Here is a 21,983-nt window from a genome sequence, read left to right on the forward strand (position 1 = left end):
CCAGCAGCGCTGCTCTTCTTCTGCTATAGGTACGTGGCTGCAGCCTCTTCTGTCGGTGAAAACGGGCACATTTGGCCGGAATGAGTTTAAAGTCGGACAAAATTATAGCCTATGAATGAACCCGATTTTAAGTTTGGAATGTATTCTTCTACCCGAAGAGTCCTCCGGGCTGTCTGTATATCCGTTGGAAGTCGATTTGGTGTCGCATCCTCCCCAAACTTTTAAGGAATGTGCTGGATATAGTTGCTAAAACATCATGCGATTGAATCTGTTTTTGATATGCGGACATTATTTTTTTTTGTCTTTGTCTATGTTAATGAATTTATATCAGTCCCAGAGATAAAGGGGGTGGGGCTTCGATTTTTTTTTTAAATACTAAGAAAGCATGTAAGTAATATTTGTGTCCGTTTCAGCTGTTTAACTTGTTGTTTTTGATTTTCCAACAGCATGGCCAGGTCTAGTAGCGCGACTCTAGTCTTGCTCATCTATGGAATCATAATGCACTACAGCGTGTCCTGCACTCCTATGGGACTAAGTTACCCTAAGATTAGGTATGTACTACGTGCCCTTACTGTTACCTAGAACTCATGACGGATGAGTTAAAATATTTGTCAAGTGTATGAGTAACTATTTATTCTTCGGCTGTAATTACCAAAGCAAAGGATGCTGCTTTGTACGAGGGGATAACCTATAGGCTACATTCTTTTACGCAGCCCTTCCACACAATATTGTTTGCATGTTACCACGTTCTAAAATCAATAACCATGATTATTTATGGTTAATCGGTCTTCATCACAAAGTAATTGTAATCGTAGGGTTCGTGTTTAATAAGGGAAATGACAGCGGAGTGGTTTGCGCGAGGAGCTACTGTATGTGTCCAGTGAGAGGCTATAGAAGTCCCCTTATTAAAATGAGAATGCAGCGGATAGCCCATGGGATGACGGGGAGATGCGTCACCAAGGAGAGGCGAGGCAAAACGAATGGGATTGCTCCACAGTTCTATTGAGATGCATCTTTATTTATTTAAAGTTATAGAAGCATATCTGCAATAGGCATACATTTACATAGCTTCACTGACCCGGGTTTAACTCGAATTGTAATGTTAGCACAGTCCTTTCGAATGCCTACCAACATATTTATCTTATTGACTGCATTGAGTCTATTTGAATAATTCACAGTGGTTGAAATAACAGCAATTTTTGAAAACAATGCCTTCAAAATTGCCTGAAATATAGTTATTCGCCATAGACGTGGGACTAATTGTTCGATGCTAAAATGTCATTAATGATTTCAGTAACAAGTTGCTATCAGATTGGCTATGAGATTGGCTATCATTGGACTTCTGCAAACTGTTAGAAGGCTATTTAACACTTGTTTTCGTTTGCTGGCAGATTTTGTAGCATCCTTACCTTTATAGGAATTTTGAAATTACATTTATTTCAACTATTTTACATAATATCGACGACACCATTATTGAGTCAATCATTTCCACAGCACATCTTCGTCGGAATAATTTCTGAATAGCCTAGATCTTATAAAATCACATCTCTTTTCTCATTGCAGACTTGAAAACGACGCATATGACGAGAACGGAAATTCGTTAGCTGACATGGCTTTTGACAATGATCAGATTGGTATACGAAGCCCCCCATCTCTAGACGATGACGTATACACGCTGTACTACCCGCCCGAGAAGAGGTAAATATGCAGTATAGGATTTTAATTACCTTTTGATAGAGATCCATTTTTGATGAATTTTGCTGTTAATGTTTGCTTGGTTTGTTTTTCAGAGTTACTCGTTGTTCAATGTTAGGCTATTTCCATAATTCAGACTAACAGACAGATAGTTAGATAGACAGACAGAGAGACAGACAGACAGAGAGACAGACAGACAGAGGGGGTGTAACAGAATCTTGACGAACAGATCGAAGCCAATGTGATATTTAGCTGCTAGGGACACATTGAGGCTACTGCTCATTCTGGATGCGCGTGGTCACTGATGTGTGTGTTTGGCGTTGTATCATCTCAGAACAGAGAGGCATGCAGATGAAGAATTAGATAGAGCCTTGAGGGAGATCCTGGGTCAGTTAACAGCGAGACAATATCTGCATTCTCTGATGACAATACGTGTAGGGTAAGGGCATTTCTTATAAGCGTTTACCTGACGTCATCATTTTTGTTCTATATCCCGTGCTTTTGGCTTTAGTTTCTGTCGTGCATTATTTGTGTGATATGGTCTCATGTTTTTGTGTGGATGTTTTTTTTTTCCTTCACTGTCATTTCAAGACATTTCGCCCTTTCGTTCTTTGTTGTCGCGGGTTAAAGCGTTCATGGTTGGTTGGTTGGTTGGTCACTATAGGTTACTAACAACTTAAAACTAGTTTTCTTAAATAACTCGCAAAAAAATCTAATACTGACAACTCACAATAGGCCTACAGTATGTAACATGACCGGTGGGGGTTGGTCCTGTATTAAAGCACTGTTGAGAAACAGAAAAAAGGCGTCAGAATACATTAAGGTTAAGGCATGAATAATTTATAACAGTTGTCTAATGGCTTTAATCTTTATTTCTATAACATATTTTCATCATAAATGAACGAAAAATGTTAACATTAAGCAAATATTAAATTATTAATGGTGTTCCATGGCTCCGTATTGCATAGATTAAATCTCACCAATCAAGTCCTAAGGCTGTAATAAGACTTGGTGATAGGGGGGATAATTGTCTACTGAATCATAGACTGTAACTTAATAGGCTATGTGTCGTTTTGCAGGGAGGAGAGCAGTATGGAAGATGAGTCGGAACCCTTATCCAAAAGGCATTCGGACGGGATCTTCACCGACAGCTACAGTCGTTACCGAAAACAGATGGCAGTCAAAAAGTACCTGGCAGCGGTCCTTGGGAGAAGGTACAGACAGAGGGTGCGAAACAAAGGACGTCGCCTTTCTTATTTGTAACGTCCCCAGAGAGCCCAAAATACCCTCCTGTGTATATATCCAATCGTAAAATCAAAAAGTCATTCTGATATAACTGACCAAACAGTGGATTGCGCCTGTGTTCTTTAAACATGTATTTATGTATGAAGTAAAGCCATTAAAATGAATATTTTAATAATAATATTGTTTTTCTTTTTGTACAAAAGCACTTGATACCGCACAGTTAGACCTATATACTTTGTGGACCAATATTTTATTTTCATGTCAATATGTTGAAAACAAAACAAACAAACAAAAATCGAAAAAAAAGGAAATTGTGCACCTTCAACATTATGCGCTTGAAATATTTAAAAAGTCATCTACATATGCAGAAAATAAATAGATTTTAAAAAGACAATCAAAGTATTGAATGTTATACTTATTTTTGTAACCAACGTTCTATTTTTTTAGCTGTTGTTTTGTTTGTTTCCCAAAACAGGCCCAAAGATGCACTGAGCATGCACACCAATAATTCAGACAGTCTGATTTGATTGGATAGATGTGGCCCCTAAACGCAATTGACCGCCTCACGTTGTGGGCGACTGTGTGAGGTTTGCAATCAGGCCCCAGACTTTTTGGAATGGGGGCACTGGACAAATGACTGTATTCCCTAGGACTGGTGAGGCCCCGCCCACTGCTCATGCATGGAGTAATTGTGTTGCAGGGGTTGAATGGCGTGGTCAGGTCGTTGAAGGTGATGAGAAGGTTGTGATTTTATCATGGGCACCCCTAGTCATGTGACCCTCCAGGCTATTGTCGGCAGTTTCTCACAAACCGCCACTCGCCTCCCAGATAGCAAGCGGATCTGGGCCGTATATGGGCCGGAACTAAGCCACAAGTGCGAGATCTGGCCTGTATATGGCCCTGATCGGATTGCTGTCTGGGCTGCTTCTCTCCTCTGAACGAACACTGTTCGGAGCGTGTGTCACCTCGCCGTTCCCTGTGAGGTTAACCCCCGACCCTAAACTCAGGCATCGCGCCTGAAACCAGGGAGGTCGGCACGGGAGGTCAACTTTACTAAGTTTATCAGATGTATAATAATATGCTTATTTACTGCATGTTGAGAGGGATTCCTTGGCGATCTGCTAAGAACTGCATGTTGTCTTGCCGTTCGGCTAGTGCTGTGTTGGGGGCTGGTTGTGGTCTAATTAGATGCCAGTGCACTTTCGAGAGCTGTGAGTAACGCAGGAAGACCCTGTCCGAGCTCGAGGCGATGATATCTTCCTATTACACAGAGCACAGCTGCTACTGCACTGACTTGTGGAATTAAACCCCCCTTATTGCCTTGTCCTGACGACATTGATTTATTTATTCATCAAGGTCCTGCAACTTGTAAAAAATCTTGTCTGGTGTTGATTTTACAGTGATATGCTTATTGCTATGATGATGCTTATCTGTGTTAGATGTCCTTAAGAGTATATCTATGTGATGATGAGAGAAATGTGTACGACTGAGAGAGAGATATATACACAGAGAGCAGATGGGGATTAGTGTACGTACAGTACAGAGAATGATCCTGTGAGATAACAGAGTGATGAGGCCCTAGAGAGAGACGGTCACCCCTGGTAACGGTGTGGAGGAGGTATCCCTGTGCCTTGGAGGGGGAGAGACCAGGGTGGGATGACAGAGAGGCTTAGGGGGAGTCAAAGAGCGGATGGTGGCCAATTAACCCCCTCTACTTATCCACCAACGTAGTGACTCTTAACAGGACTGGGGCCACACTCTGGGTCCACTCTGGGTCCACTCTGGGTCCACTCTGGGTCCACTCTGTAACAGAACTGGGACCACACTCTGGGTCCACTCTGGGTCCACTCTGTAACACGACTGGGACCACACTCTGGGTCCACTCTGGGTCCACTCTGGGTCCACTCTGGGCCCACTCTGGGTCCACTCTGGGTCCACTCTGTAACGGGACTGGGGCCACACTCTGGGTCCACTCTGGGTCCACTCTGGGTCCACTCTGTAACAGAACTGGGACCACAATCTGGGTCCACTCTGGGTCCACTCTGGGTCCACTCTGTAACGGGACTGGGACCACACTCTGGGTCCACTCTGGGGTCCACTCTGGGTCCACTCTGTAACGGGACTGGGACCACACTCTGGGTCCACTCTGGGTCCACTCTGGGTCCACTCTGTAACACGACTGGGACCACAATCTGGGTCCACTCTGGGTCCACTCTGGGTCCACTCTGGGTCCACTCTGTAACGGGACTGGGACCACACTCTGGGTCCACTCTGGGTCCACTCTGGGTCCACTCTGGGTCCACTCTGGGTCCACTCTGTAACAGGACTGGGGCCACACTCTGGGTCCACTCTGGGTCCACTCTGGGTCCACTCTGGGTCCACTCTGGGTCCACTCTGGGTCCACTCTGTAACAGGACTGGGGCCACACTCTGGGTCCACTCTGTAACAGGACTGGGGCCACACTCTGGGTCCAGTCTGGGACAAGGCCACTAGTGATGCAGGCCACTAGTGATGTTTGATGATGTTATTGTCTAGACTTGTTGGGATGTGGTACACAGAGGCTTAGCGATCCTCCCTGGACATTCAATCCAGAGATACAAACTACTGGATGTATTTATTCACTTCCACGAACATGGTTTTATACACCTTGCAGTTCAATCTGTGGCCTGTGTCCCATGCAAAGTAATGAAACAATCTTTCTTCATCCTGGCTCCTCCCACAGGCTTTGTGTGTGTGTGTGTGTGTGTGTGTGTGTGTTTGTTTGGTTGTTTTTATGTATGGGTATGGGTGAGCTTGTCTGTGTGAGTGTGTGTGTGTGTGTGTGTGTGTGTGTGTGTGTGTGTGTGAGTGAGTGAGTAAGTGTTTGTGCATGTGTCTGTGAGTGCATACTGTATATGAAGGATCATTGTAAACATCTGTGTGTGTGCATGTGCATGTGTGTGTGTGTGTGTGTGTATGTGTGTTTGTGTGTGTGTGTGTGTGTGTGTGTGTGTGTGAGTGAATACAGTACACGTGTGTAAGGTGAAGGGATGATTTTTCACGTGTGTGAGATGGAAACAGCGTTTGGCTTCGGTGCCTTGCTTCGACATGAGAAAAAAAAAATCGCCACAAGTGACAGATGGCATTTTTAGTGGCCCTATGATGCTGCAGCCCACTAGCGTACATTCAGCCTCCTGTCCACTCTTTGACCTCTGACCTGTACTTGGCTTGACTAAGACACAGCGGACCTTCAAAGCATGGCCAACAACTATAGAGTGAGGTGTTTAGGTTTTATGTGTTGATGGAGCAGGTAGAATGTGTGTGTGTTCAGTTTCTGTGTGAGTCGTGAACCTATGACCAGTGCTTAATGTTGATTACAAGGTGTTGCTGTTTGTTTGATATTGGTCCATAACATTACTTTACCTCGAAGAGATTATAGCCCCTAACTCAAAGTTATGTCCATATCAATTATTCGATTAAAAAAGGGGATGAACTTTAACCCTAACCCTTAAAAAGGGTGTCTATGATGGAATATAACCCTGTTCAAATCAGCACCTGTTGGTGATGCTTCTGACAGCGCCCAAAACGCCTTACTTCGATGTTCAAATTTGTATCTTTACGTATATCTGAAATAATGTGTTAAAACAGTGAATCTTAGTGACATCGTTATACACACAGGAGTCTTTATGGGGTTTACGTTTATAAATGTTATCAAAGTGTTGTAAGATTTGTATGAATAAATTTTTGTAAACAACAAAAAGCTCTAATCAATGTCTAATCTTTGAAACACCTGTATTGGTTAAGGTTAGGGTTACACTGTACTGAGTCCATGCATACTGACATATTAATACTATTAGAAAGCAGAAACCTTTCAGAAATCCTTTAGGGAAACATCTACAGTATGCTCACTGTGAGGGTTAGATTAGGCGCCCAGATAGCAAGCGGATCTGGGCCGTATATGGGCCGGAACTAAGCCACAAGTGGCAGATCTGGCCTGTATATGGCCCTGATCGGATTGCTGTCTGGGCGCCCATCTGTTTTTTATTTGTATTTGTTTACCATAGACCTCTAGCCGGCCAGAAACCATGGTCTTAACATAACTCATGGACACCTAGTTTATTTGGCTCATACACACGTTGGCCTAGACAAGTTCAAGGGTCATATCAACTGGTGATCATTTTCACAGTCGCACCCATCGCCTTAGATATCTGTGGGGATCTGGTCAGGAGCGATTTAACACGACCCTCCACGGTGTCTCAACACCTTCGGTCCAGACCGTCTGGCCCATTATTCAGACGTCCTGTGGCGTCCTGCTTGTCCTGGAGACCTGGGAGGACGAGGCGGAGGAGGAGCCTGGAGGAGGAGGACAAGAGAGACCGTTACACACATGAAGACCCAGAAACACGCCGGAGGTCCAGGGTACCACTGGAGGGGTGGAGGAAGAAGAACCTTAATATGTCCTGAACACTCTCTCTCCTTAACACCACACACACACACACACACACACACACACTCACGAACACACACACACACACCCACACACACATGAACGCACCTACTCCCCCACACGTACACGCACACACACACGCACACACACACACACACACACTCCTCCACACATGCATGTACGCGAGGCACACACACACACACACACACACACACACACACCTGTCTCTTACACCTCTTAGATTGAACTGCTAGTGTCTAATCAATCAATCAATCAATCAATCAAAGCTTTATTTGTATAGCGCATTTCATACCCAGAGGCAACACAATGCGCTTTACAGAGAACAAGGGAGGTGGGCATACGACCCACTCTCTACATATTCCAGAGGGAAGCAAAAAAACAGTAATAACCCGGGGGCCAGATAAGTGAGCTGTAAAAATTCTTCCCTGACTAATAGGAAATGTCGGGTTAGGTCATCCTCAAAATGAGTATAAAACCGTACCAGTTTTTCCACAATTGGCACTGTCTAGTTCTTACTATATAACTGGTACTGATCTAGAGTTCTTACTATATAACTGGTACTGATCTAGAGTTCTTACTATATAACTGGTACTGATCTAGAGTTCTTACTATATAACTGGTACTGATCTAGAGTTCTGACTATATAACTTGTCCGTATCTAGAGTTCTTACTATATAAAACTGGTCCTGATCTAGAGTTCTTACTATATAACTGGAACTGGTCTAGAGTTCTGACTATATAACTGGTACTGATCTAGAGTTCTTACTATATAACTGGAACTGATCTAGAGTTCTTACTATATAACTGGTACTGATCTAGAGTTCTTACTATATAACTGGTACTGATCTAGAGTTCTTACTATATAACTTGTCCGTATCTAGAGTTCTTACTATATAAAACTGGTCCTGATCTAGAGTTCTGACTATATAACTGGTCCTGATCTAGAGTTCTTACTATATAACTGGTACTGATCTAGAGTTCTTACTATATAACTGGTCCTGATCTAGAGTTCTTACTATATAACTGGAACTGGTCTAGAGTTCTGACTATATAACTGGTACTGATCTAGAGTTCTTACTATATAACTGGAACTGATCTAGAGTTCTTACTATATAACTGGTACTGATCTAGAGTTCTTACTATATAACTGGTCCTGATCTAGAGTTCTTACTATATAACTGGAACTGATCTAGATTTCTTACTATATAACTGGTCCTGATCTAGAGTTCTTCTATATAACTGGAACTGATCTAGAGTTCTTCTATATAACTGGTACTGATCTAGAGTTCTTACTATATAACTGGTCCTGATCTAGAGTTCTTACTATATAACTGGTCCTGATCTAGAGTTCTTACTATATAACTGGTCCTGATCTAGAGTTCTTACTATATAACTGGTCCTGATCTAGAGTTCTTACTATATAACTGGTCCTGATCTAGAGTTCTTACTATATAACTGGTCCTGATCTAGAGTTCTTACTATATAACTGGTACTGATCTAGAGTTCTTACTATATAACTGGTCCTGATCTAGAGTTCTTACTATATAACTGGTCCTGATCTAGAGTTCTGACTATATAACTGGTACTGATCTAGAGTTCTTACTATATAACTGGTCCTGATCTAGAGTTCTTACTATATAACTGGTACTGATCTAGAGTTCTTACTATATAACTGGTCCTGATCTAGAGTTCTTACTATATAACTGGTACTGATCTAGAGTTCTTACTATATAACTGGTACTGATCTAGAGTTCTTACTATATAACTGGTCCTGATCTAGAGTTCTTACTATATAACTGGAACTGATCTAGAGTTCTTACTATATAACTGGTCCTGATCTAGTTCTTACTATATAACTGGTCCTGATCTAGAGTTCTTACTATATAACTGGAACTGATCTAGAGTTCTTACTATATAACTGGTCCTGATCTAGAGTTCTTACTATATAACTGGTCCTGGTCTAGAGTTCTTACTATATAACTGGACCTGATCTTCCATCCCTGAGTGTAGAGAGAGTGAACCCAGCGGGGAATGAAGGAGAAGGGAAACTAATTGCTTATTCCACAGATGGTCTTTCTACCCTGGTGATTTATCATGTCCCACTGCTGTTAAAACATGTGATACTGGATCAAACCACACGCTGGACCCACCGGTGGGCCCCTGGTGGACTGTGTGAGCTGAATACACCACGCCCGCTCTCCTCCTCCTGCTCCCTCCATCATGTCTGCTCTCCTCCTCCTCCCCCTCTCTCCATCATGTCTGCTCTCCTCCTCCTCCTCCTCCCTCCATCATGTCTGCTCTCCTCCTCCTCCTCCTCCTCCCCCCTCCTTCCCTCCCTCCATCATGTCTGCTCTCCTCCTCCTGCTCCTCCCTCCCTCCATCATGTCTGCTCTACTCCTCTTCCTCCTTCTCCTTGTCCTCCTCCTCCCTCCATCATGTGTGCTCTCCTCCCCCACCTCCTCCCTCCTTCCATCTTGTGTGCTCTCCTCCACCTCCTCTTCCCTCCATCTTGTCTGCTCTCCTCCTCCTCCTCCCACTCCTTCCCTCCCTCCATCATGTCTGCTCTACTCCTCTTCCTCCTCCTTCTTCTCCTTGTCCTCCTCCCTCCCTCCATCATGTGTGCTCTCCTCCTCCTCCTCCTCCCTCCCTCCCTCCATCATGTGTGCTCTCCTCCCCCCCTCCATCACGTCTGCTATCCTCCTCCTCCTTGTCCTCCTCCTCTTCCCTCCATCATGCTATCCTCCTCCTTCTCCCCCTCCTCCTCCCTTCTCCCCCTTCTTCTCCTCCTCCTCCTCCTTCTCCTTCCTCCTCTTTCCTTCTCCTCCTCCTTCTCCTTCCTCCTCTTTCCTTCTCCTTGGCCTTGGAAGTGTTGTCCTGTCTTGTGGAACCAGCAGCATTGGAGTGGCAGAAAAGTGTGTGATCTGATCCTCTGGCTTTGTGTGTGTGTGTGTGTGTGTGTGTGTGTGTGTGTGTGTGTGTGTGTGTGAGTGTGTGTTTGTGTGTGTGTGTGTGTGTCTCAGAGCCCACCTAACCCAATCAGGGAGATGTTGCTTGGCAACGGAGCCACAGAGGGACACAGTTATGTATATGTGTACATTGTGTGTGTGTGTGTGTGTGTGTGTGTGTGTGTGTGTGTGTGTGTGTGTGTGTGTGTGTGTGTGTGTGTGTGTGTCCCTGTGCTTTGTGCATGCACCCAGACTGCAAAGGCCTTGAGATGGCTCCAGGAAGATTTTGGATTGGCTAGCGACAAAATCGTCTTCCTCACAACAGCACCCAGCTAGCTGCCAACATGCTAGCGCTGACCATCGGCAGACGGTTGCTTTTCCCCTGTTAACGAGTACAATAAAATGACATTATATTAAAATAAGAAACAAACTTCGACAAGTGCACAGTGAACCTGTCGTCCCCTACCCATGATGTGTGTCGTCACCACGCACAGATGTTGAATGATGTTGTTGATCTCCATCCAGCGGTCAGTAAAATTAACCAAATGTCACGGTGGACATGATTAGATTCCTTTTAGCCTACAGAATCTAGCTAACTTTTTTTTGAGCGGCTAAGAGTTAATTAGTGTCGTAATTAACACAGAAAATAACCATTCTTTGACCATTCAGTTTGCCTCAAGATGCTCAGAAGCAAAATGTCCCAGTTCATTCTCTATAGTGGCCGGTTTCTGTACAGGTGTCTCCATCTAGAGGATGGAGACACGCAAACAAATCCAAGCAGCTAGTCCCAGTCCCTGTGCACTATGAGAATAAACAAGCAGCTAGTCCCAGTCCCTGTGCACTATGAGAATAAACAAGCAGCTAGTCACAGTCCCTGTGCACTATGAGAATAAACAAGCAGCTAGTCCCAGACCCTGTGCACTATGAGAATAAACACCACAAGAGCTACTGAACACATCAAGCTTTGAAAGTCGACCATGAAAAAGTGGAATATAAAATGGTCTCACCTGGTCCTACCTGGTCCCTCCTGGTCCCACCTGGTCTTACCTGATCTCACCTGATCTTACCTGGTCCCACCTGGTCCTACCTGGTCTCACCTGGTCTTATCTGATCTTACCTGGTCTCACCTGGTCCTACGTGGTCTCACCTGGTCTTACCTGGTCCCACCTGATCTTACCTGGTCTCACCTGGTCTTACCTGGTCCCACCTGGTCTTACCTGGTCCCTTCTGGTCTTACCTGGTCCCACCTGATCTTACCTGGTCTCACCTGGTCCTACCTGGTCTCACCTGATCTTACCTGGTCCCACCTGGTCTTACCTGGTCCCTTCTGGTCCCACCTGGTCCTACCTGGTCCCTTCTGGTCCCACCTGGTCTTACCTGATCTTACCTGGTCCCACCTGGTCCTACCTGGTCCCTTCTGGTCCCACCTGGTCTCACCTGGTCTCATCTGATCTTACCTGGTCCTACCTGGTCCCTTCTGGTCCCACCTGGTCTCATCTGATCTTACCTGGTCCCTTCTGGTCCCACCTGGTCTTACCTGGTCCCACCTGGTCCTACCTGATCTTACCTGGATTTACCTGGTCTTACCTGGTCTCATCTGATCTTACCTGGTCTCACCTGATCTTACCTGGATTTACCTGGTCTTACCTGGTCCCTTCTGGTCCTACCTGGTCCCTTCTGGTCCCACCTGGTCCTACCTGTGAGCATCTCTCTCTCTTATCCATGTTCTGATAGAAGCAGCCCTGGTCCTTCTCTGCGCTGAGCCAGGGGAGTCGGGGGAGGTGTGTTTGCTCCTGAGCCAGGGGAGTCGGTGGAGGTGTGTTCTGAGCCAGGGGAGTCGGGGGAGGTGTGTTCTGAGCCAGGGGAGTCGGGGGAGGTGTGTTTGCTCCTGAGCCAGGGGAGTCGGGGGAGGTGTGTTTGCTCCTGAGCCAGGGGAGTCGGTGGAGGTGTGTTTGCTCCTGAGCCAGGGGAGTCGGGGGAGGTGTGTTTGCTCCTGAGCAAGGGGAGTCGGTGGAGGTGTGTTTGCTCCTGAGCCAGGGGAGTCGGTGGAGGTGTGTTCTGAGCCAGGGGAGTCGGGGGAGGTGTGTTTGCTCCTGAGCCAGGGGAGTCGGGGGAGGTGTGTTCTGAGCCAGGGGAGTCGGTGGAGGTGTGTTTGCTCCTGAGCCAGGGGAGTCGGGGGAGGTGTGTTTGCTCCTGAGCCAGGGGAGTCAGTGGAGGTGTGTTTGCTCCTGAGCCAGGGGAGTGGGTGGAGGTGTGTTTGCTCCTGAGCCAGGGGAGTCGGGGGAGGTGTGTTTGCTCCTGAGCCAGGGGAGTCAGTGGAGGTGTGTTTGCTCCTGAGCCAGGGGAGTCGGGGGAGGTGTGTTTGCTCCTGAGCCAGGGGAGTCGGTGGAGGTGTGTTTGCTCCTGAGCCAGGGGAGTCGGGGGAGGTGTGTTTGCTCCTGAGCCAGGGGAGTCGGTGGAGGTGTGTTCTGAGCCAGGGGAGTCGGTGGAGGTGTGTTTGCTCCTGAGCCAGGGGAGGTGGAGGTGTGTTTGCTCCTGAGACGACCACAATCCCTCCGGTCACATGTCCGTTTGCGTAGAGAACAGGAAATACAGACTCGCCACACACAGTAGGGCCTGAACACATGGCCTGAGTGGGCGTGTCTATGGCAACGGCTGCCTCTGAACACCATCACATGCTCACGCACATACAGTACATACAGTAACGCTGAGTCAATAGATCCTCCCTCCACCCCGACAAGCCACACCCACAGACCTCCCGTCCTCATCCACACCCACGGATCTCCCGTCCTCATCCAGACCCATGGATCTCCCGTCCTCATCCACTCCCCTCTCTCCTCATCCACTCCCCTCTCTCCTCATCCACTCCCCTCTCTCCTCATCCAATCCCTCTCTCCCTCTTATCTCTCCATTAGGACATCGATTTTTCTGAAAGTCTGTGTTTTTCTGGTAAGATCTTAGAGTAAGACTCTTATGGTCATGACTGCTCCTTCCTTCCTTCCTTCCTTCCTTCCTTCCTTCCTTCCTTCCTTCCTTCCTTCCTTCCTTCCTTCCTTCCTTCCTTCCTTCCTTCCTTCCTTCCTTCCTTCCTTCCTTCCTTCCTTCTTTCCTTCCTTCCTTCCTTCCTCCCTTCCTTCCTTCCTTCCTTCCTTCCTTCCTTCCTTCCTTCCTTCCTTCCTTCCTTCCTTCCTTCCTTCCTTCCTTCCTTCCTTCCTTCCTTCCTTCCTTCCCTCCTTCCTTCCTTCCTTCCTTCCTTCCTCCCTTCCTTCCTTCCTTCCTTCCATCCTTCCTTCCTTCCTTCCTTCCTTCCTTCCTTCCTTCCTTCCTTCCTTCCTTCCTTCCTTCCTTCCTTCCTTCCTTCCTTCCTTCCTTCTTTCCTTCCTTCCTTCCTACCCCCCAATTAGAATTCTGAAAGCAGCTGGATGGGGTTGTGGTGCTGGGTAGTGTTACTGGGTAGAGCAGGGTAGAGTTACTTGATAGGGCTTATATGATATCTTTCGTTTTCTGGCGTATTGAATCACATGAAAAATATTTAAATTTAATGCAATCCACATAATCATTCTATGATCCGCAAGAAAACACATTATTAGAGAACCGTTTCAATCTGAAAGCATCACGTTCTCGTTTTAATGAGAGTGTTCTCAGGAGAACGTTTTCTCGTGATATCGAGTCCCGGCACGATTCGTTGATCTTCTCTCCCTGTGTTGCTGTCCCACGCCCTGCGGCTCTCCCCCAGAGAACGCTCTCACTGTAAGTTACTCCGAATAATAACGCGTTCCGTGGAGCAGGTAGAACGCTGTGACGCCGACGGTGACGCCGACGGTGACGTGGCGCCACGCGTATCGCGTATCTAGGCCGATGTGCATCTTCCATCTTCCTCTTCGGTGCGGCGGTCGCCGGCCGACCCCTGCGTGTGTGTGAGGTCTCTTCCTGTACGGCTGTCATGTTGTCACGGTGCCAGCGAACCGCGCTCTGCCCCGCCCCCTTCTTAAGTGTCAGAGTCTAAGAATATAACGCAGGGGAGTGGAGAGGCGCTCAGGAGCTGCAGTGTGGCCCCCTCCACACACACACACACACACACACACACGCACGCACGCATGCACACACACGAACACACACGGGCCTCATTCTACTCATAAATCATTCAGTGGCAGCTTCAGAGGAGCTGGGGGCGCGGGTGTGGGGGGTGGGGGGGGGGCGGGAGGGTTGAAGGGAGGGGCGCGGGGGGATGGGGGGAGTATGTGGGGGGTGGGGGGGGGTCCTAGCTACGCCCCAGCCTGGAGTGCCTGCTCTTGAGTCATCTGAACCCCCCCCCCCCCCCGCCGTGTCCCCCTCTAGTGGGCCGCTCGGCTCGTGGGACATCCAACCAGGAATCGGGAGCCAGTGGGCGGGTCCTCTGGGAACGGCGTAGGAGGGGCGGACAGCTAGATGTGGGCGGGGCGGTGGGGAGGGGGCGGACACGGGCGGCTGAGCAGGAGTTGCCTTCAGTGGGGGGGGGGGGAAGGGGGCGTGGAGCACTTAACTTGCGTCGCATGAGCGGCGATATTGACCGGCGCTACCTATCATTCATTTATCAGGGTAAATGCTTTGTTTTTCTGGAACTACTGGTATGCACAGTAATATATTCCCTGAAAGCTCGTCCGAACCCGACCGTAGTTCCGTCTGAGTCCGTTCAATAAGCCTTTTCACTTCACGTGGATATGCATTACCCTTTACTTAGATGACATGATAATTGAATGACGCTCAGTGATTGATCTCGATGCAGCTAATGGGATAAGTATGTGAGTCGATGATGTCATGCAGTAGCATCGACACGTTTAACGCGTCCGTTACATCCGCCAGACCTCGGAATCCGATCGTTGACAAAAGACAGAGTCGGGATTCCCGTGCCGAGGAAGTCGTCTCACACACGGGAGGTTGTTCTCCGAGCTTAAGGGGCAGGTACGGAGCGGTTTACGGTCGGGTACGGTAACGGCATCCGCACACCTGGGAGGTGAAGTCGTCCAAACGACCACAACAGCGCTCGGTCGGCGGGAGTCCTAAGCCACTCGTCCGTTTGTCCACTCGTCCACTTCAATTCAGTCTAGGAATCTCACCACAGTACGATGTTTGACGCCTCCCTGACCTTTGGGCGACGATGTAAGGAATCAAACACCTCGAGTGTGACCTCATCATGAACCTCACACACTTTCTATTCTTATTTGCGCAGTCTTACACTGGGTCCTGCTTGGACAAGGGTGTACATACACTGAATAATGCATGCCTGTTGGAACAGGGTGTCATAACTTGGTGTGAGATTGGCGCAGAGAAAATAACCTCTCTTTCTTTCTTTCTTTCTTTCTTTCTTTCTTTCTTTCTTTCTTTCTTTCTTTCTTTCTTTCTTTCTTTCTTTCTTTCTTTCTTTCTTTCTTTCTTTCTTTCTCTCACCCCTCCTCTCTCTGTCTCTCTCTCTCTCTCACCGTTCTATCTCTCTCTCTCACACACACTCTCTCCCTCCCCCCCTCTCTCTCTCTCCCTCCCCCCCCTCTCTCTCTCTCTCATCCCCTCTCTCTCTCTCCCCCCCCCTCTCTCTCTCTCTCTCTCTCTCCAGAACACCATAGTTATATCAGCAGGTTCCTCCACCCAGTTCCTCTCTCTCTCTCTCTCTCCTTCTCCCCCCCCTCCCTCTCTCTCTCTCCCCCCCCCTCTCTCTCTCTCCAGAACACCATAGTTATATCAGCAGGTTCCTCCCCCCAGATCCTCTCTCTCTCTCCCCCCCCCTCTCCCCCCCCCCCTCTCTCTCTCTCTCTCTCTCTCCCTCCCCCCCCCCTCTCTCTCTCTCTCTCTCCAGAACACCATAGTTATATCAGCAGGTTCCTCCCCCCCTCCCAGCCCGTCCGTCCCAGAGTCATTTCCTGAATGGAATCTGTGGTAATGAGTGGATGATGATTAACACCAGGGAAACGCTGGACGTTGAGTGTGTGTGTACAGTACTCTCTCTTTTACACGTCTTCATCTTCCTGTGGGGACTGTATGCGATGATAGTTACTGTACTTATCTTGATAGCATTGAAAGGAATGAGCATTTCTGGTTAAGAACATCATCGACGAAACTAAAGGTTTTGGACACATTTCTTTCCAAACAGCTTCATACATACGTTCTCTGTCTGTCTGGCACTGTTCTATATTTTGCACTGTCCTGTCTGGTTCCTGTCTATTGTTGTCTATTTATTATTATACAACAGCTAGTTCCGACCGCGCATTGCGATTGGCTAAGACGCATTCCAAGCAGTGCCTTAAAACCCTATAATGGCACTGGGTTAATCACCAAATGTATTCCTACTCCCTGTCGCTCGTAGCGTACTCGCGTTGCCTAGCGATCGTAATCAAAGTCGGAACTAGCTGGCGTATCGCGGAGGTAACATATTTAAGCAAGACTGAACACTATAAACCTGTCTTTTTCCAAAATAAAATGAACGACAGTGAGGTGCTGTTGTGTGAAAGCAATAAGAGAGACGCGCTAGTTAAAGGGAGAAGGAGAGACGCGCTAGTGACAGGCAGAGGTGTGAGGGGGAGACGCGGAGAGAGAGAGAACCGTCTGTCTTTTTCATTCGCACGCGTGCGCGACCTCCCGGGGTCCCACACCGGGTCACTTCCTGCACGGCAAGCGGAGGAGCCAGGCGGGGCCCCCGACACTTCCTGTGGTGGTGTGTGTGTGTGTGTGTGTGTGTTAACCCTAACCCAATGCACTCAGACAATGGTTTCAGGTTTAGCGCAGGTGGGGGGGGGGTGATCGCGCCGATCGATCCCTGGGACACCGGCAGCTTCCCCTGTCAGCACAAATCCATTCTGTTGACACCGTGTCTCGGGCGCCAGCGAGTGCTGATCAGCAGCGAGCGGCAGCTCTACCACTATGTCTCTCTACCACACCCCCCCACCCCCCCCCCCTTCCCAAGCCGAGAACTCTCTCTCTACTCCCCCCCCTCCCCCGTCTCCCCCGCCCCAAGCCGAGAACTCCCTCTCTACCCCCCCCCCAACCCGCCCTCCCCAAGAACTCTCTCTCTACTCCCCCCCCCCAACCCGCCCTCCCCAAGAACTCTCTCTCTACTCCCCCCCCCCAACCCTCCCTCCCCAAGCCGAGAACTCCCTCTCTACTCCCCCCCTCCCCCCAACCCTCCCTCCCCAAGCCGAAAACTCTCTCTCTACTCCCGCTGCCGGGAACGAGAATGGCGCTTACGGCGTTTAAATTTAGGTTCAGGAGAGACATCCACAGAGAGAGAGAAAGAGAGAGAGAAAGAGAGAGAGAGAGAGAGAGAGAGAGAGAGAGAGACTGTGTGTGTGTGTGCGTGTGTGTGTGTGTGTGTGTGTGTGTGTGTGTGTGTGCGTGCGTGTGTGTGTGTGTGTGTGTGTGTGTGTGTACATCCAACACCTCTTCTTTCTTCTTCTCCTCCTACCCTGGGTTTGGCTGGTAGTTGTCATATTGTCATGGAAGTTGTTTTGCATCCCGGTTAATTGCCTGGTCCTTGGGGAGGCCTGCCAAGCCTCCCGTCCCCCTGACACCCTCACCCCCCACCCCCCCCCAAGCCACGCCGTCTCTCTAGCCCACCCCCCACCCCCCCCTTCCATGACACTTCTGAACTGAAGATTTCATTTTAATTTTATTAAGGATCCTCGTTAGCTAGTGCCATGGCAACCAGCTAGGCTTCCCGGGGTCCGCACCACACGAAACATGCAAACGATCACAGGTCAAAAAAAAAAGAAAGCCACGAATCAAATGCACCCAAAATAAATCAACAACCAAGTTCAACTAGTCGCCGACAGAAACTAACAGCCGACTAACACAAGGATGGGAGATATATGACCTTTGACCTACTGTACATAACACTTACCCTAACCCTAAAGCAGCACCACAACCCATGGTATCTATCTGGTGTGATTCATGAATATCTACCGTCATCCATCTTTAGTACGTAGACAGAAGTCATCCCCCCGACACAAACCACCCTGTGTTAGCCCCGCCCCACCCAGTAAATATACATGTTGACACACAGATTGAGTCAGTGATCCATGCTGGGGTCTTGATTGGAGCTGGTCTCTCTCTGTCCACACCTGACACCCTCTTTAGTGTGACTGATGCTTGGCACGGGGACAAAGTGACAGGTTTTTTTTTTTGTGTCATTTTTATTTCAGGGGCTTTCCTTTGTCCTCGTGTGGGACCAGATGTGGTCGCTCTACAAATGTAATAAAGATGTGACTACCCCCCCACCCCCTGAGGGTCTGTACGTGAAACCCCCTCTGTGTGTGTGTGTGTGTGAGAGAGAGAGAGAGAGAGAGAGAGAGAGTGTGTGTGTGTGTGTGTGTGTGAGAGAGAGAGTGTGTATGTGAGAGAGAGAGAGAAAGAGAGTGTGTGAGAGAGAGTGTGTGTGTGTGTGTGTGTGTGTGTGTGTGTGTGTGTGAGAGAGAGAGAGAGAGAGAGTGTGTGTGTGTGTGTGTGTGAGAGAGAGAGTGTGTATGTGAGAGAGAGAGAGAAAGAGAGAGAAAGAGAGAGAGAGATAGTGTGTGTGTGTGTGTGTGTGTGTGTCTGTGTGTGTGTCATAGTGTTTGTACTAGGCGGTTCTGTAGGGGAGGGGGGGGTGTCCTAACCCCCTTATTAGCAGGCTCCATGTGTTCCTGGTTAATCCCCCCCCCCCCCCCAGGGACCCCCCCGCCCCCATGGGACCCCCACCACCCTCCCCAGCCCACAGATGGGTCCTTATTTCCAGCACACTAATGATGGACATCCAAGGATTCCCAGCAGCCTGTTCCCCTGTATAATAGCACCAGGACCGGAGGCCTGAATGGTGTGATGATGCAAGCACTGCCCCCGCAGGGGGCCCTGGGGCCCCCTCTTTGACTGGGGGGCAGCGGACTAAGATATTGCCGATGAACATGAGGTACCTCTGGACGACAGGTCCCATATTGTTTTATGCAGGTCCATAGTCAAGAGATTCAGTTATATCTAATTGGAAGAGCAAATTTGATTTACATCATAAGGGAAATGAACACAATATTATATAAATACGTTTATATATTCCATAGCAACCAATAACATTTATAGTCCCTCCAGCCAAATCTAATGTTATGACATCATCACTCGCCTAGACCAAACAAATTCTGTCCGTCCTGCAATTCAACTCGCAATGAATGTACTTGAAGCTACGACTGACAGTGACAGTACGCATATTTGACTGATTGATTTACACTTCGCTCATGGCTGGCTAGCGATATCAGGTACAGTATGGCATTACTGTAGATTGGGTTGCTATGGGTCAGTGTTTGGGTTGCTAGGTCATATCTTGAATTGAGCATTGATTTAGAACAAGGGTGAGCAGTCCGTTGTGCAGAAATAATTCATACCTCTCAGCCAATTACAATTGAGTATTCAAACAAGCCATTGGATAAATACAAAAATAAAAATGATTTAAAAAAAGATATATATGTATATATATATACTTTTACAAACAAAACATACACTACAAATACACAGATACAACTAGCTCACTACTACACTACTACAAATACACAGATACAACTAGCTCACTACTACACTACTACAAATACACAGATACAAACAGCTCACTACTACACTACTACAAATAAACAGCTCACTACTACACTACTACAAATACACATATACAAACAGGCATTAAAATGGAGTCCCCACCCCCCATTACAATTATAACAGCTTCCACTTCTGAAGACTTCTACAAGATTGTGTAGTGTTTCTGTGAGACTTTTTGACCATTCATCCAGAAGAGCATTTGTGAGGTCAGACACTCATGTTGGATGAGAGGGCCCAGCTCGCAATCTCCGTTCACCTTCATCCCAAAGGTACTCGATGGGGTTGAGGTCAGGCCTCCAACCTCACCCAACCACGCCTTTATGGACCTTGCTTGGGGTGCACTGGGGGCACAGTCCTGCTGCAACAGAAAAGGGCCTTCCCCAAACTGTTCCCACAAAGTTGGAAGCATAGAGTTGTCCAAAATATCTTGGCTGAAGCTGAAGCATTAACATTTCCCTTCACTGGAACGGGGCCAAGGTCAACCCCAGAAAAACAACCCCAGACCATTATTCCTCCTCCTCCAAACTTTACAATTGGCACAAGAGGCACAACTCATCCATCAGACTGCCAGATAGAGATGTCTGATTCATCACTCCATAAAAGAGGTTTTTCACAAATGCTTGTGGAGGCAGAGTGCACGGCTAGGTGCTTGATTTGACACACCTGTGGCAATGGAACTGAATGAAACACCGTAATTCAATGATTAAGAGGTGTGTCCCAATACTTTTGTCATATATACTTATAGTATACTTAAAGTATACTTAAAGTATACTTAAAGTAAATACATAAATAAATAAACAAATAAAATAAAAAGAATAATAAATACAATATATATACAATACAATATATATATATACTGCTCAAAGAAATTAAGGGAACGCCAGTCATCAATCATCATGGCGGATCTCCATGAACGAAATAACCAAGTTGAAAACCTATATTGATCACATTGTGCAATTCACCAAGAACAAAATGACGGTCAATGAAAACCAAAATCATTAACCCATTGAGACCTGGATGTGATTAAGTGTGAGTAAGTGTTCTCTTAAATTTTTTGAGCAGTATATATATATATACACACACACACTGTATATATTATATGAACTATGCACCAAAAGTAATGAAGGGGAGGTCTCAGTAGGAACATGTGAGGTGTCTGTGCCGCGGTTGTTGACACGACGTCTCAGGCGGCGTGCTCGGGCCGTGGCTTTGTCTAATCGTCGTTCTCGCCGCTCACACGGCGAACATTAACCCAGCTTCAGCTGCTCGGCGTTCTGATGAACCGCCAACCCACCCACCGCTGCCAGGGTCGGTAACTACGGCGCCAGACTGACGAGCCCAGCTCAAACTAGCGCCATGACGCCGATCAAACACTCATGCGTTTACCTCCGAGACTGTGTTTTATATCCCTGGAGCACGCTTCAACACTGACATTATTATCATTATCGTATTGAACAGTATAGGACACATAATGCGCAATGCACCATGAGTAGAATAATGGGAGTTGTAGTCCTGTGCTCAAGGACTCTAAGGGTTTAGCCATGAAGCAGGACTACATGACTTCTAACCCTAGCCTCTCAAACAGATCTACCTGTATATTCAGTGTGGCATATCATTAAATAGTCATGGAAATGAATCATCCTGTGAAAAAACCAACAGCAAGACAGCTGTGATGAATAAAACATGTCTCATCCTCAATTGAACTTTTAAATAAGGAACATAGCATGGTTGCTCTGGTGGAGTTTAAAATAACCAACTTGATATTATGGCATAATGCCTTATGTTTTGAGTTAATTATGTATTGATATTGACTCAGAAAAGCAAAAATCAAATGTAGGTGGATATACAGGATCTTCTCTAACAGCTGAGAGACAGAATCAGAAAAAAAACGGATGCCATGAAAGCCTCTCTCACACACACACACACACACACACACACACACACACACACACACACACACACACACACACACATCCAGAGTAATAGAAGTGTAGATGTGGGAGCTAATGGGGTAATGATCCCAGGGAGAGGCCCATCGGCCTGGTGGGAAGAGTCTGCTTGATCTGTTTACT

The 21,983-nt window shown here is 47.3% G+C and overlaps 1 protein-coding gene across 2 annotated transcripts; it reads left to right on the forward strand.

Moving 5' to 3' along the window:
* Positions 1–447: 447 nt before the first annotated feature.
* On the forward strand, positions 448–2,958 carry adcyap1b (adenylate cyclase activating polypeptide 1b; the record flags this gene model as incomplete). 2 transcript variants are annotated; one of them, XM_084447338.1, is made up of 4 exons in its annotated part: positions 448–551; positions 1,564–1,698; positions 2,030–2,134; positions 2,775–2,958. In XM_084447338.1, the coding sequence occupies 4 exons, from the start codon at positions 448–450 to the stop codon at positions 2,956–2,958; spliced, it is 528 nt and encodes a 175-aa protein (XP_084303464.1). The 2 variants fall into 2 exon arrangements, with proteins under 2 accessions (XP_084303464.1, XP_084303465.1); XM_084447339.1 differs by lacking the exon at positions 2,030–2,134.
* Positions 2,959–21,983: the final 19,025 nt, after the last annotated feature.

Source organism: Borostomias antarcticus (assembly GCF_949987555.1).
Source record: "Borostomias antarcticus genome assembly, chromosome: 12".
Taxonomy (NCBI): domain Eukaryota; kingdom Metazoa; phylum Chordata; class Actinopteri; order Stomiiformes; family Stomiidae; genus Borostomias; species Borostomias antarcticus.